Here is a 17,088-nt window from a genome sequence, read left to right on the forward strand (position 1 = left end):
AGATCGTAGCATCTGGTCACTTCATGGGAAATAGATGGGGAAACAGTGGAAACAGTGTCAGACTTTATTTTGGGGAGCTCCAAAATCACTGCAAATGGTGACTGCAGCCATGAAATTAAAAGATGCTTACTCCTTGGAAGAAAAGTTATGACCAACCTAGATAGCATATTGAAAAGCAGAGACATTACTTTGCCAACAAACATCCGTCTAGTCAAGGCTATGGTTTTTCCAGTGGTCATGTATGGATGTGAGAGTTGAACTATGAAGAAAGCTGAGTACCAAAGAATTGATGCTTTTGAACTGTGGTATTGGATAAGACTCTTGAGAGACCCTTGGACGGCAAGGAGATCGAACCAGTCCATTCTAAAGGAGATCAGTCCTGGGTGTTCATTGGAAGGAGATGCTAAAGCTGAAACTCCAGTACTTTGGCCACCTCATGTGAAGAGTTGACTCATTGGAAAAGACTCTGATACTGGGAGGGATTGGGGGCAGGAGGAGAAGGGGACGACAGAGGATGAGATGCCTGGATGGCATCACTGACTCGATGGATGTGAGTCTGAGTGAACTCTGGGAGTTGGTGATGGGCATGAGGCCTGGCGTGTCAGAATTCATGGGGTCGAAAAGAGTCAGACACGACTGAGCAACTGAACTGAGCTGAACTGAACACTAGAAAGCAAGAAAGAAATGTTCTCATTGTCCAACATGAGGTACAAAGAGTCAGAGAAAAGTAGTGGGCTCATTTTGAGAGAGTTGTAGATAAAGCAGCATTTTATGGGAAAGAGGAGTTTCACGTTAAGTCGGGAGGTGAGTCATGCTAGAGGGGGGCTGCTAACTGTGATGTCAGAGTTCCAGCAGTGTAAGAACGTACTTGGTTCCATATCAATGAGGTTCATAACAGTGTGAAAACACATGGAGAAGAAAGTAGAGCTTTTCTGAAGCTCAGAATTTAGATCAGGACAATGGATAGGTGAGAAATGGGAGACTTAGTCCTAAAGTAGGCCAGGTCTAAAGAGGATTGATAACTGGCAGATTATTCAGATTGGATCTAACTGGTTACTACTCTGACTACAAAATTAATAAATGGTATGGTATGGATATCAGTAAGATCTAGGATACCTGATGTAAGGGAGGAGGCACAGCTCCCCATGCAATCAATTGTTCTGCTATTATCACTAGAAACCAAGAAAATGTTCTAATTTTCCAACTCATAGGTACAAAGAGTCACAGAAAAGAAGTGGGCTCATTTTGAGAGGGTTGTAGATAAAGCAGCATCTTATAGGAAAGGGGAGTTTCACTTTAAGGTGGGAGGTGAGTCATGCTAGATTGGGTCTGCTCCCTGTGATGTCAGAGTTCTAGAAGGAAAGGAATGTATTTGGTTCTCTACCAAACGAAGTTCATAACAGTGTGAAGACACATGGAGGAGAGAGTAGAGTTCTCCTAGAGCTCAGAATTTGGATCAGGACTATGGATAGGTGAGAAATGGTAGAATTTAGTCCTAAACTAGGACAGGTCTGAAGAGGTTTGATAACTGGCAAATGATTCAGACTGGATCTAACGGGTTACTACTCTGACTACAAAACTAATAAATGTTACGAGATGGATATCAGTAAGATTGATGATACCTGATGTAAGGGGGGAGGAATAGCTCCCCATGATGCCTACTCTCTTACAGAGGACTGCCCAGAGTTTAGAGTTTGGCAGCCTTGTTAGATTGACTGGAGTGAAGCACGGTGGTCAAAAGCAGGTTTTGAAGCATCACCAAAGCATACTAAGATTGATTCATAATGTTTTGTCATATTAGCTGCTTCAGCATTTGCTGGAGAGCCAGGTAGAATTATGAATGGCCTGCCAAAATGAGACAGTAATTGTCTAGTTGCCTTTCAAAACACATTAATGTGTAGTCATTTTGCTTGTCATCTCAACAAATCACACAGTGCCTTGTGAACTAAACATCTATTCCATGGTAATAACAAGGCAAGCTAGACACTTTAAGAGAAATTCAATTATTTTTAAATTAAAAAAAATAATTTATTTTAACTGGAGGCTAATTACAATATTGTGGTTGTCTTTGCTATAAATTGACATGAATCAACCACAGGGTACATGTGTCCCTCCATCCTGAAACCCCATCCCTCTGGGTTGTCCCAGAGCACCAGCTTTGAGTGCCCTGCTTCATGCATCAAACTTGCCCTGGCCATATATTTTACATATGGTAATATACATGTTTCAATGCTATTCTCTTAAAACGTCCCACCCTCACCTTCTCCCACATACTCCAAAAGTCTGTTCTTTACATCTGTGTCTCTTTTGCTATCTTGCATATAGGGTCATCATTACCAGCTTTCTAAATTCCATATATGTGCATTAATATACTGTATTGGTGTTTGTCTTTCTGACTTATTTCACTCTGTATAATAGCCTCCAGTTTCATCCACCTCATTAGAACTGACTAAAATGTGTTCTTTTTTAAAGCTGAGTAATATTTCATTGTGTGTATGCACCACAACTACCTCATCCATTCATCTGCCAATGGACATCTAAGTTGCTTGCATGTCATAGCTACTGTAAACAGTGCTGCAGTGAACATTGGGGTACATGCATTTCTTTCAATTCTGGTTTCCTTGGTGTGTATGCATAGCAGTGGGTTTGCTGGGTCATATGGCAATTCTATTTTCAATTTTTTAAGGAATCTCCACACTTTTCCTCATAGTAGCTGTACTAGTTTGCATTTCCACCAACAATGTAAGATTCCCTTTTCTCCACACCCTCTCCAGCATTTATCGTTTATAGACTTTTAGATGGCAGCCATTCTGATTGGCATGAGATGGTATCTCATTGTGGTTTTGATTTGCATTTCTCTAATAATGAGTGATGTTGAGCATCTTTTCATGTATTAGCCATCTGTATGTCTTTGGAGAAATGTCTGTTTAGTTCTTTGGCCCATTTTTTGGTCGTATTGTTTAGTTTTCTGGTATTGAGCTGCATTAGCTGCTTCTATATTTAGGAGATTATTTATGTGTCAGTTGTTTCGTTTGGTATTATTTCCTCACATTCAGAAGGCTGTCTTTTCACCTTACTTAGAGTTTCCATCATCGTGCAAAAGCTTTCAAGTTTAATTAGGTTCTATTTGTTTATTTTTGTTTTTATTTCCATTACTCTGGGAGGTGGAAGATCATAGAGGATCATGCTATGATTTATGTCGGAGAGTGTCCTGCCTATCTGTTCCTATAAGAGTTTTATAGTATATGGTCTTACATTTAGACCTTTAATCCATTTTGAGTTTATTTTTGTGTATGGTGTTACAAAGTGTTCTAGTTTCATTCTTTTACAAGTGGTTGACCTGTTTTCCCAGCACCACATTTTAAAGAGATTGTCTTTTCTCCATTGTATATTTTTGCATCCTTTGTCAAAGATAAGGTGCTCATAGGTGCATGTAATTATCTCTGGGCTTTCTATTTTGTTCCATTGATCTATATTCTGTCTTTGTGCCAGTACCATACTGTCGAGATGACTGTGGCTTTGTAGTGTAGTCTGAAGTCAGGCAGGTTGATTCCTCCAGTTCCATTCTTCTTTCTCAGGATTGCTTCGGATATTTGAGGTTTTTTTTTGTGTTTCCATACAAATTGTTAAATTATTTGTTATAGTCCTGTGAGAAATACCTTTGGTAGCTTGTTAGGTATTGCATTGACTCTATAGATTGCTAAGGGTAGTATACTTATTTTCACTATATTGAATCTTCTGAAGCAAGAACATGGTATATTTCTCCATCAATTTGTGTCATCTTTGATTTCTTTCATCAATGTTGTATAGTTTTTTACATATGTAGGTCTTTTGTTTCTTTAGGTAAAATTTTTCCTAAGTATTTTATTATTTTTGTTGCAATGGTGAATGGGATTATTTCCTTAAATTCTCTGTCTGTTTTCTCATTGTAAGTGTATAGGAATGCAAGGGATTTCTGTGTGTTAATGTTACATCCTGCAACTTTGCTATTTTCATTGATTAGCTCTAGTAATTTTCTGGTGGTGTCTTTAGTGTTTTCTATGTAGAGGATCATGTCCTCTGCAAAGAGTGATAGTTTTACTTATTTTCCAATCTGGACTCCTTTTACTTATTTTTCTTCTCTAATTGCTATGGCTAGGACTTCCAAAACTATGTTGAATAATAGTGGTGAGAGTGGGCACCCTTGTCTTTTTCTTGATTTTAGAGAAAATGGTTTTAAATTTTTGCCATTGAGGATAATGTTTGCTGTGGGTTTTTCATATATGGCTTTTATTATGTTGAGGTATGCTCCATCTATGCCTGCTTTCTGAAGACTTTTATATCATAAATGGGTTTTTAATTTTGTCAAAGGCTTTCTCTGCATCTATTGAGATAATCATATGTTTTTTTTTATCTTTTAATTTGTTAATATGGTATATCACATTGATTGATCTGTGTAAGAATCCTTGTGTCCCTGGGATAAAGCCCACATGGTCATGATGTATGATCTTTTAAATAGGTTGTTGGATTCTGTTTACTAGAATTTTGTTGAGAATTTTTTGTACCTATGTTCATCAGTGATATTGGCCTGTAGTTTTATTTGTTGGGGGCATCTTTGTCTGGTTTTGCTATTAGGGTAATGGTGGCCTCATAGAATGAGTTTGGCAGTTTACCTTCCTCTGCAATTTTCTGGAAGATTTTGAGTAGGATAGGTTTTAGCTCTTCTCTAAATTTTTGGTAGAATTCACCTGAGAATCCATCTGGTCCTGGGCTTTTGCATGTTTGGAAGATTTTTTATTATAGCTTCAATTTCCATGCTTGTGATGGGTCTGTTAAGATTTTCTTTCTTCCTGGCTCAGTTTTGGAAGATTATACTTTTCTAAGAATTTGACCATATCTTCCAAGTTGCTCATAGTAGTCTCTTATGATCTTTTGTATTTCTGTGTTGTCCATTATGTTTTCTCCATTTTCATTTCTAATTTTATTGATTTGATTCTTCTCCGTTTTTCTCTTGATGAGTCTGGCTAACACTTTGTCTATTTTATTTATCTTCTCAAAGAACCAGCTTTTAGTTTTGCTGATTTTTGCTATAGTCTCCTTCATTTCTTTTTCACTTATTTCTGGTCTGATTTTTATTATTTCTTTCCTTCTACTAACTTTGGAGTTCTTTTCTTATTTTTCTAGTTGCTTTAGTTATAAAGTTAGGTTGTTTCCTTGATGTTTCTCTTGTTTCTTGAGGTAGACTGGTATCACTATGGACCTCCCTCTTAACACTGCATTTACTAAATTGCATATGTTTTGGGTTGTTGTGGTTTCATTTTCATTTTTCTCTATGCATATTTTGATTTCCTTTTTGATTTCTTCTGTGATCCATTGGTTATTCAGAAGTGTGTTGTTTAGCCTCCATATGTTTGTATTTTTAATAGTTTTTTCCTATAGTTAATATCTAATCTTACCACAATATGATTGGAAAAGATACTTGAAATGATTTCTATTTTTTTAAAATTTACCAAAGCTAAATTTATGGCCCAGGATGTGATCTATCCTGGAGAATGTTCCTTGTGCATGTGAGAAAAAGTTGAATTCCATTGTTTTTGGGTGAAATGCCCTATAGATATCAGTTAAGTCTAACTGGTCCATTGTATCATTTAGAGCTTGTGTTTCCTTGCTAATTTTCTGTTTGGTTGAACTATCCAAAGCTGTGAGTGAAGTATTAAAGTCCCCCATTATTATCGTGTCACTATTAATTTCCCCTTCTATACTTGTTAGCATTTGCTTTGTGTATTGAGGTGTTCATATATATTTATAATTGTTATATCTTCTTCTTGGATTAATCCTTTGGTCATTATGTAGTGTCCTTTGTCTCTTATCACAGTCTTTATTTCAAAGTCTATTTTATCTGATATGAGTATTGCTACTCCTGCTTTCTTTTGGTCCCCATTTTCATGAAATAAGTTTTTCCAGCCCTTCACTTTCAGTCTGTATGTGTCGCTAGGTTTGAGGTGGGTCTCTTGTGGACAGCATATAAAGGAGTCTTGTTTTTGTATCCATTTGGCCAGTGTTTGTCTTTTGCTTGGAGCATTTAACCCATTTACGTTTAAGGTAATTATTGATAAGTATTATCCCTTTACCCAGAGAAGGCAATGGCACCCCACTCCAGTACTCTTGCCTGGAAAATCCCATGGATGGAGGAGCCTGGTAGGCTGTAGCCCATGGGGTCGCTGAGAGTCAGACATGACTGAGCAACTTCACTTTCACTTTTCACTTTCATGCATTAGAGAAGGAAATGGTAACCCACTCCAGTGTTCTTGCCTGGAGAGTCCCACTGATGGTGGATCCTGGTGGGCTGCCGTCTATGGGTCACACAGAGTCGGACACGACAGAAGCAACTTAGCAGCAGCAGTAACATCTCTTTACCATTTACTTTGTTGTTTTGGGTTCATTTTTGTAAACCTTGTCTGTGATTCCTGTCTAGAGAAAATCCTTTATCTTTTGTTGAAGAGCTGATTTGGTGGTGCTGAATTCTCTCAGTTTTGGTTGTCAGTAAAGCTTTTGATTTCTCCTTCACATCTGAATGAGATTCTTGCTGAGCAGAGCAATCTTGATTGTAGAATTTTCTCTTTCATCAATTTAAGTATGTCCTTCCATTCCCTGCTGGCCTGAAGGGTTTCTATTGAAAGATCAGCTGTTATCCTCATGGGGATCCCCTTATATGTTAATTGTGGCTTTTCCCTTGCTGCTTTTAGTATTTGTGTTTGATCTTTGTTAGTTTGATTAATGTGTGTCTTTGGGTGTTTCACCCTGGGATTATCCTGTTTGGGACTCTCTGGGTTTCTTGGGCTTGGGTGGCTCTTTTCTTCCCCATATTAGGGAAGTTTTCAACTATTATCTCCTCAAGTATTTTATCATGCCCTTTCTTTGTGTCTTTTTCTGGGACACCTATGATTCAAGTGTTGTGGTGTTTAACATTTTCCCAGAAGTCTGTGAGGTTGTCTTCATTTCTTTTAATTATTTTTTCCTCTCTATTTAACTTATTTCCATCATTCTCTTCCACCTCACTTTTCCTCTCTTCTGTCTCAGTTATTCTACTGTTGGTTCCCCCAGAGTGCTTTTGATCTCAGTTATTGCATTATTCATTATTGATTGACTCTTCATTATTTCTTCTAGGTCCTTGCTAAACATTCTTGCATCTTCTCAATCTTTGTCTCTTGTCTATTTATCTGTAACCCCATTTTGCTTTCAAGATTTTGAATCATCTTTACTATCATTATTCCGAATTCTTTTCCAGGTATACTCACTATCTCCTCCTCTTGTGTTTGGTTTGGTGGGTTTTTATCATGTTCCTTCACCTGCTGAATATTTCTTTGTCTTTTCATTTTGTTTGGATTGCTGTGTTTGGGGTTCCGTTTCTGCAGGCTGGAAGTTCATGGTCCCCCTTAATTGTGGAGTCTGCTCCCTGTGGGTGGGGTTGGACTAATGGCTTGTCAGGGATTTCTGGTTGGGGAAGCTTGTGTCTGTGTTCTGGTGGATGGAGCTGGATGTATTCTCTCTGGAGTGCAGTAATGTGTCAAGTAGTGAGTTTGGGGATGTCTATAGATTTGGCATGGCTTTGGGCAGCCCATCTTTTCATGTTCAGGGTTGTGTTCCTGTTTGGCTGGAGAATTAGCACGGTGTGTCTTTCACTGGTACTTGTTGGCTCTTGGTTGGAGCTTGGTTTCAGTGTAGGTGTGGAGACATTTGAGTGAGCTCTTGTCTATTAATGTTACTTGGAGTCAGGAGTTCTCTGATGTTCTAAAGTTTTGTAGTTAAGCCTCCTGCCTCTGGCTTTCAGTCCTCCTACAGTAGCCTCAAGACTTCTCCATCCATATAGCCTAGATGATAAAACCACTAGGTTACTGGCAAAACAATTCTCCACAGCCAGGAACACCCAGAGAGATCCACAGAGTTATATAGAGATGAGGAGAGGAAGAAAGGAGATAGAGGTGACCTGGAGTAGAAAAGGGAGAGTCAAAAGGAGAGAGAGCAATCAAGTTGGTTATCAAATCGCTCAGGGAAAATTGATACTGAAAATTAGATTCTTAGAGGTAAAAGATTGATAAAGAAATATCAAGCAACAGAGATTAAAAACCTAGAATAAATGTTAGACTCTCAAAAATACAATATAAAAAATACAAAACATAATCAATCACAACAATTTTTAAAACATGTATAATTTGTTTTTAAAAATCGGTTTTTTTGAAAGGTAATATTAGGCTATAAAAATGAAAGTTAAAGGAGTAATAAAGAACTAAATTTAACAAAAACTAATGTGATAATAGTAAAAATATATCTAGGAATTTCTCTGGAGCTGTTGTGGGCAGTGTTATATCAGTTCATTGTCAGACAGTCCCTTGTTCCAGGTTGTACTTGTTCTCAAGGTCTATAGGTGCCCCTCAAATGCACAATCTCCAGTATTAAATGCAGGGTTTTATCTGATGCATCTGTCACTTTCAGAGCAGTTCCCCCTTCTTTGTTTATTTTGGCTTCCTCTGTTTGCAAGTCTCTTCTGTTTCTAGTTTCTGCCCTGACACGAGGGGGTGAAGATGGCCACTTATTTAGACTCACTTGTTTAGTTGTGTTGTGGGGAGGGAGGACACTGCAAATAAATACCACTGGCAAGTGTGGGTAGTGTTCACAGTGGATGGACCACACTGGGTTTGCCACAGCCCAATGCAGTGTGTACTTCCCAGGTCTACACTGGTCAGGCCCCAGGGTACTCTGCAGGGGCACTGTCCCAAGTGGGCCCTGCATTTCATGCAGTTCCCAGGACTAAGCACTCAGGTTCTCATGTGCTTCACAGGTGCACAGACCCAGATGGGCTGTGCATTTTGTGCCCTTCCCAGCTCTGTACAGCTCAGGGACCAGGTGTTTGGCAAGCACACTGTCCCAGGTGGGCCATGCATCTTATTCACCTCCCTGGTCCTGGCCACTCAGTTTCCTGGGTGTGCCATGAGAGCACAGTCCCAGGTGTGCCATGTGTCTCTTCTGGGGGCTGATTTCAGGCTCTGACACGCCAGGCAGATGTCAACTGTCCGGGATCCTAGGAAGATATGGTTAGCAACTGGGAGCCTGCTCACAGTTTGGTGGAAGATGCAGTTTCTTGGGCTTAGATTGCTGCAGTCCCTTGTCTTCTAGCTCTGGCTGTTGAACAACTACCTCTCTGCCTCCGGGAGGTAGGGCCCTATATGGCAGCCAGTTTGCTCAATCCTTTATTCTGTGAGTGCACCAGGGGTCAGCATGAGGCCTTAGAGCCTTTTGTGGAAATGGTCCTTTATTTCTGTTTCTCTGGTGATCCCAGGGTTTGTGTTGCTGTTTCACATTACTCCCTCAGATTGTCCTCATGGAATTCAGGCCTGGTCCTTACCCTAAGGACTGATGATTGAGTGTGCACCTCCTTGCCCAGTCCCTACTCACTGGTGGTGGACATGAGCATCTGAGCCACTTTTCTGTCTCCCCTAGTGGTTGTGGTTAGTTGTGTATTCTGTGCTTTTTTTTTTTTTTTTTCTCCTCCTGGTTATGTTGCCCTCTAAGATTCCAAAATTCCCCCTATATACACGTGTGAGAGGGTTTCCTACTGTGTGGAAACTTTTCCTCCTCACAACTCCCTCCCCAGGATGAGTCTCTCTCACTAAATTTTTTGTCTCTGTTTTTGTCTTTTATATTTTGTCCTACCTCCTCTTGAAGAGATTGGACTGCCTTTCTGGGTACCTAGTGTCTTCTGCCAGCATTCAGAAGTCATTTTGTGGAAGTTGCTCAACATTCAAATGATCTTTTGATGAATTTGTTGGGGAGAAAGTGGTCTCTCCGTCATATTCCTCCACCATCTTGGGACCTCTGGAAGAGAAAGTCAATTTTTAGAATATAATTTATTACTGCTACCTACTTAATAAGAAAGTTAGGATAGTATTCAATAATTTGATCGATTATCTTTTTCTTAAAGCCTATACAAATAACTTTTCACCATTCCTACTTGGATTGCAATTATTATACAGTCCTGTATGCCTCCAGAGAAACCTAGTTTTATTTCTCAAGCTTTCTTTACTTTGATACCAATTTTTGACCTTGATGAGATAGAATTTGAGTGTACTTTAACATGACAATTATTGTGTATGCAATAAATTATGCTCATTTTTTCCTATGTTATTGTTGCCAATACGTTTAACTTCTAATTCTTTTGTTATATTATGGTTTTATTGTGTGTGTATATGAACATTTATTTATTATTATTTTAAAACTATTTTTATTAAACTATGGTTAATTTACAATGTTGTATTTCAGGTATATTTATGTTTTTTTTTAACCCTGTGATACTTTGGAATTTACAATGTTTTGAAAGATGATTCCAATTTGGTATTTTTCCTAAAATGTTGACAACTTGTCTAAGAAGTGTTCATGCAATGATCTACCCTTCTATATTTATTACTGATGGTCTTTTAAATGATTTATTAAATAAATTCTTGGGCTATCTCAGATATCTGTTCACTTTTACTCATTTTCAAAGTGTTATGCTAGTTCCTTACTGTATTATTGTAGCTTCATGTTATCAGCTCCTTTGTGGGAATTATTTTCACTCTTCTTGCAGTTGAATTTTATAATAATTTTGATAGATTTAAAGAAAATAATACTGCTGAAGTTTTTATTGTGATTTTAGTAGATGCATGTAATAATTTGGAAATATTTGACGTCCTTACAATATTCAGTTATCTTTTCAGAAATCATGAAATCTTTCTTCATATTTTCAAGTCTTCTTTTATGTCTGTTAGTACTATTTTGATATTTATGCTTCCCTTTCCAGTCTCTTACTAAGTAATATTTTGTTGTTGTTATTTCCTATGGGAATAGAACTATCCTAGAAGTATTTTATTCTTCCAGAATTTGCATAAAGATAGTGAAGGATATATTATTACTCTCTGTGCCTACTAGAGGTCTCCAAGAAGAATTAAAAAAAAAGCATTTGTGCATACATTAGAACATTATATGGCTGGATATATTTCAGTAGTTAATTGGTTTTTCTGAAGTATTTTGCATTCTCCCTGCAACAGTGATTTCACTTTTTAAAATACAAAAATACTGGGACATTAACAAGAACATGAAACAATTCTTAAAGAGGAACAGAACATCTCACTGTAATTAACAGGCTTAATCTAACCTCTTGGTGTGACAGTAATATATCTTTGACAGGAGAAAAGCAAAGTTACTATTATTCATTCTTTTGACCAATATTTTAGAGAGTGCCTTCTACTTTGCACCTGCTAATTCTAGAGGGAGGTACTAGGGACAAAAAGTAAGGATCATGCAAATTTTTGTAGAATGTAGTTGCCACAGGTATGGAATCAGGATCTAGTAGAGGAGACAGACACATGAGTAATAAATGATAAGATGTGTGGTGTTTTTCATAGATCCACTGTGCTTTTTGGGACTGTCATGAAGGGAAGTATTAGTTTTGAGTAGAGGAAGGTCTTATGGATGGATGAGTAGAAATTTAATGGGCTGAACCTAATATGAATGAGACAAGTAGAGAGTATTGATGATGCCCTCATTTTCTCAACAAATGATGTACATTTAAGTTGTTTCTATGTTTTTGCTTTTGTGAACAATGCTGCAATGGACAAGGGAATGGAGATATATCTTTGAGATCTCATTCACATTTCCTTTGACTATATACCCAGAAGTGGGATTGCTGAATCACATGGTAGTTTTATTTTTAACTGATTAAGGAACTTCCATACTGTCTTTCATTGTAATTGTACCAATTTATGGCCCTACCAACAGTTCATGAATGTTCATTGTTCCACACATCTTGACTAACACTTGTTATCTCTTGTCTTTTAGATGATAGTTATTCTGATAGGTCTGAGGTGCTCATTGTGATTTGATTTGCATTTCCCTGATAATTAGTGATATTGAGCACCTTTTCATTAATTTTATCATTTAAGTAATGAGAAATATGACTTGTTTTAGAGTAAAGTTGATTGGAATCATAGTTGATATTTTGAAGACAGAAAGAAGAAGAAAAGATGGCAGGCAAGAAATCAAGTTAGGAAGAGAGGATATGATGTTGGATAAGATACTTTTGCCCTAAATTAGGACAATGGCTGTAGTGTGGGAGAGGAAGCAGTGGATTTGAATGTTATGCAGAAAGACTTGATAAGAATGTAAGCAGTATGAGAACAAGGATTTTTGTTTGCTTCTGTTTTGTTCATTGCCATATTCCCAAGCATCTAGAGTACTGTTTGGCATGTGATAGATATTAGATAACTAGCTATTAGATGAATGATATATTTGGTGGCTGAATAATTGTTTTGGAGGAAAATTAATGAGAAGTATATTTCAGGGAGTAGCAGAAGATGACGTTGAGGTTTTCTAGTTGTGTGATAAGGTGAAAGATGCTGCCATCAGTAAAAGTTGACAAATATGAGAATAAGATGGGCTAGGAATGTGAAGACCTTGAGGAGGGAGAATTGTGCCTTATATTTTTTAGGGTGAAATTTGTTGGAACTGGTTGGAATTTCCTATAATCTGTGTACATTCTGTAATTCCACTGTACATCTCTAGCATGAGTGGCTGCAAGATTTTTTGAGCATGGGCAACTTTACCTGGGTAATCCTGTGATCTGTTGAGGATCATCTTTAGGAAAATGCAAAGAGGCAGAATAATGGGCAGAAGGGGCAAGCTAAGGAGCTGGAAAGTCCTACTACTCACTGGTAATGGTTAGTTGAGAAAGAAAAATGAGCACCTCTAAACTGTTGGCTTTTACCCACTATTTAAACTATTTAAGCATGTTTAGCTATCAAGTGAGATCGTCTGTTGATAGGGCAGGCTCCAATCCCAAGGAGGGTTCAACAGTTCACGTGCATGTCAGAGTAAATACAAGGAGAAATTAATGTTAATTATACTATTTGGAAGCCCTCTCTAGTTTCCATAAGCTTGAGACCTCTGTTAATCCTCCCATTAAGTACTTCTACTTGATGTTGGGTTTACTGGGAAGAGATTATGTACTGAGCTCAGAGAGTAATTCAGCATTTTCCACTTAAGGTTGACAGTTCCTCCTGAAGAGGAATGAAAAATGTGAAAGGAAGAACATAGAAAAGTGATTAGATCTTTCCACCACATTTACCTCTCCAAGTTCTATGTCAACCAGGCACTTCTTGCTTTTGTTACATGGGCAAAAAGACTCTTAGTTTTATAAACAACAGCCTAAGAGAAACATTTTCAGCCAAAGAAATGCATCTTTTTTTTTTTTTTTTTTACTTTACAACATTAGTATTTTACTGTGTAAACTTTGATCTTTACAGATATGACTATATGAAAGCTTCCGGAGGCAGAGAAGTGGGGGAAGTGGTACTTCAGGAAGGAGAAGTGGCAGTGGATGAGGCAGCCTGTATAGAGTCAAGGCAAGCCCATGGCTTTGTGCTACACAGGCAGCTTCCCAGGCCAGCCATTCAGGCAATTGATTCCTGTGGCAACCATGGAAACACAGTAATGCCTCAGTCTTATCTTCAGTTCCAAGGACTCCCAGAGCTTATGAAAATTCCCCCAGACAATTCACCTACTGATGGATATAGGTTTCACTTTCAGTTGTCAGATGTGAATAAAGACAACAATCAAGACCATATGCAAAAAGATGTCTCCAGTTGCTTGCATCTGATGCAAGAAAACGAGATGGAGTGTACAGCAGTCTACTCTGAGCTGTTGATGCAAGTGAGAAAGAGCCAGGCAGACAAGGAATCCTACAACAAATGGAAATACATAAGACCATGTATAGCAAAAAGAATGCCAGTTCGGAAAGCACCTCAAGGCATTCCAGATCCAGTGCCTGAGAGAAAAAGAACAGCTCCTGTTAACCTGGCTTACACAGTCCGTAAATCACGTGTGCCCAATAGTGTTCACACGCGACCCTATCGGGAGAGGGTGATTCACTTATTAGCACTGAAGGACTACAAGAAACATGAACTTCTTGTTCGACTTCAGAGAGACGGCATGACTGCAGAGGACAAGGATTCCCTTGGAAAACTTTTGCAGGAAGTAGCTCATCTGAATACTCGGGATCATTCATATTCTTTAAAGAATTGTGTTTTTAAAGAGCTCCAAAGAGACTGGCCTGGGTACAATGAGCTGGACAGGCAGGCATTGGAGTTAGTGCTTGCCAGAAAAGTACATCCACTTTTTTCTATGGATTCTAGTGCAGATGAAATATTTTGTCCTTCTCAGGAACAGCTTTACAATTCAGCTGACATTGATTATGCAAAGAAAAAAAAAGTTAGAATTTCTCACCTGACAACTAAACAACAGCCAGCATCAAGTGATTGTTTGAATAACACCAGTGAAATATCTGCCATGGGTCACCCACCATACTCTGAATCTACCACCAGTCTTAGCTCTCCATCATTGCCCAACATCCACCTTCCGACTTCAAATTATCTTCAGCCTGTCTATTCTAAGTGTAGTTATTCTAGCATTACAGAAGGACGTGAGACTCAAGACCCACATGTTGACAGGTTTAGTCAAAGCAGTAGAATTTTTGAGTGCCAGCAGGGTAAACATTCTCTGCAAACATTAACCTCTATTTCAGTTACAATGAAGTATCCAAAGCATATGGAGAAACAGCATTCACTGACTGGTGAGAAATTCAAATACAAATTTACAGAATATAAAACAAAAAGCAAAGAGTACAGTATTAAGATTTTGGAGAAACAGCAGACAGAAAGTGAAAGACAAGATGAAGGTGCAAAACCAAATTCAAGTGAAGAAGTTGCAAAGGTTTGCACTCCCACTGGGAAGAGCTGTTCAACATCTGAGCTTCCAGATTATCTGACTAGCTATGTCACTATAATTTCCTCTGAGCAACGTGAGCGTTATGAGCAGGAATTTAGAGTAGATTATGAGGAATATAAGGCCTTGCATGAAAAGTTGCTGCCTTTTTCTAAAATATTTGTTTTTCTAACTTCACAAAAGGAGACGTTTCCTCCAGATTCAAGAGAATATGAAGATATTAATAAAAAAATCTCACTAGAATATCAGAAGATGAAACAGATGAATCACAATTATTTTGAAGAAAAACTCAGATGCCAATATCTCTACAAAAAGCTGGCTCACATTAAAGAGCTGATAGATAATTATGACCAGCAGTGAATACAGTCACAGTCATAGCCTGAGAATAGTTCTAGGACCAGGGTAAATGAATGTAAGCTTATTTATTTAAAATTTCAAATTACTTACTCTAAGATTCTAAAAGGATGAAGCTTCACTGATGAAACAATCAGTAGTACTATTGTAATTTTCCTTTTACTTTTTATGATTTTTTTTAATTTTATATTTATTAGCTTTATGTTTCTTTATTTTTATTTGATTAGTTTGTTTTATGTTGATTTATGTTTCTTTTTGTTTTTAAGTCTCTTTTTATTTATTCTTATCATTTACTTTTTATTTTATTTTACCTTTTATGTACTTCTGAAGCTGTTTCATCTGTTCCCTTCTACTTCAAAATTTGTTTTCATTCTTTTAGTTCTTTTCAAAACATTCTGAGGATCCAGTGACTTTGAAACAACCTTGTACACATTTAAAAAATAAAAGCTTATAATGAGCGATGGAAAGTACTTTTGAATAAATACAGCCTCTTTTGCTTTCTTAACACTTATGCAAGTTCAGCCTTAAAACACAGATGTTCAGAAAATTATAGAAAATACTATGATTCTTCAAGCAGTACACATTTTTGTTTCATTAAGTTTATTTGTTGATCAAGCATGAAACTTGATTTTATCTTAGAGAGCACAATTTATGTGGCCAAACATGCAAAGCTTTTAACTAACAATTCTGTTATCTCTTCAAAGTACTGCCAGTTGAAACAGGGAATATTATGTTTGCAAATTTAAGTTTTTAAATGTTTTCCACAATATGAATATTGTCTTTAGTAAATGTTTGTTTCCATCATCTAACAAAAAGTTATTATATAGCAAAGAATGACAGTTTTGTACGATAGAAAGGCTAATAATAAAATGAACAGTTAACAACTTGAAAACCAATTTAGGAAGCAGAAGATTCCCAAGTCCTTTGCAGGTACCTTTGTTCTCTTATCTTTCCTGTGTCCCTGTCCCGCCTCCCCTGAAAGTGATAAACACTCCCCCAAATTTATGTTTACCTTTGATTTTCTTTTAAAATCAGTTCAGTTCAGTTCAGTTGCTCAGTTGTGTCTGACTCTTTGTGATCCATGGACTGCAGCATGCCAGGCTTTCATGTCCATCACCAACTCCTGGATCTTGCTCAAACTCATGTCCACTGAGTCGGTGATGTCACCCAATCATCTTATCCTAGGTCGTCATCTTTTCCTCCTACCTTCAATCTTTCCCAACATCAGACTCTTTTTCCAATGAGGCAGTTCTAAGCATCAGATGGCCAAAATACTGGAGTTTCAGCTTCAGCATCAGTCCTTCCAATGAATATTCAGGACTTGTTTCCTTTAGAATTGACTAGTTTGAACTCCTTGAAGTCCAAGGGACTCTCAAGAGTCTTCTCCAACACCACAGTTCAAAAGCATCAATTCTTCAGTTCCCAGCTTTCTTTATGGTCCAAATCTCACAACCATACATGACTACTAGAAAAACCATAGCTTTGACTAGACGGACATTTGTTGGCAAAGTAACATCTCTGCTTTTTAACATGCTGTCTAGGTTGGTCAGAGCTTTTCTTCCAAGGATCAAGTATCTTTTAATTTCATGGCTGCAGTACCAATAAGCAGTGATTTTGGAGCCTAAGAAAATTAATTCTCTCACTTTTTCCATTGTTTCCCCGTCTATTTGCCATGAAGTGATGGGACCAGATGCCATGATCTTAGTTTTTTTTTAATGTTGAATTTTAAACCAACTTTTTCACTCTCCTCTTTCACTTTCATCAAGAGGTTCTTTAGTTCTTCTTTGCTTTCTGCCATAAAGGTGGTGTCATCTGCATATCTGAGGTTATTGATATTTCTCCCCAAATCTTGATTCCATCTTGTACTTCATCTGGCATTTCACATGATGTACTCTGCATATAAGTTAAATAAGCAGGGTGACAATATACAGCCTTGATAAATTC

General features: G+C 37.6%; 1 protein-coding gene across 1 annotated transcript in view; it reads left to right on the forward strand.

Moving 5' to 3' along the window:
• LOC138071669 (RNA polymerase II elongation factor ELL2-like) overlaps positions 1-15,150 on the forward strand; it is a 112,256-nt gene extending 97,106 nt beyond the window's left edge. The window contains exons 3-4 of the mRNA XM_068963137.1: positions 12,106-12,173; positions 13,314-15,150. Coding sequence (XP_068819238.1) covers positions 12,106-12,173; positions 13,314-15,150 — 1,905 coding nt within the window. The remainder of the gene's footprint in view (positions 1-12,105; positions 12,174-13,313) is intronic.
• Positions 15,151-17,088: the final 1,938 nt, after the last annotated feature.

This window comes from Capricornis sumatraensis, chromosome X (assembly GCF_032405125.1).
Source record: "Capricornis sumatraensis isolate serow.1 chromosome X, serow.2, whole genome shotgun sequence".
NCBI lineage: Eukaryota > Metazoa > Chordata > Mammalia > Artiodactyla > Bovidae > Capricornis > Capricornis sumatraensis.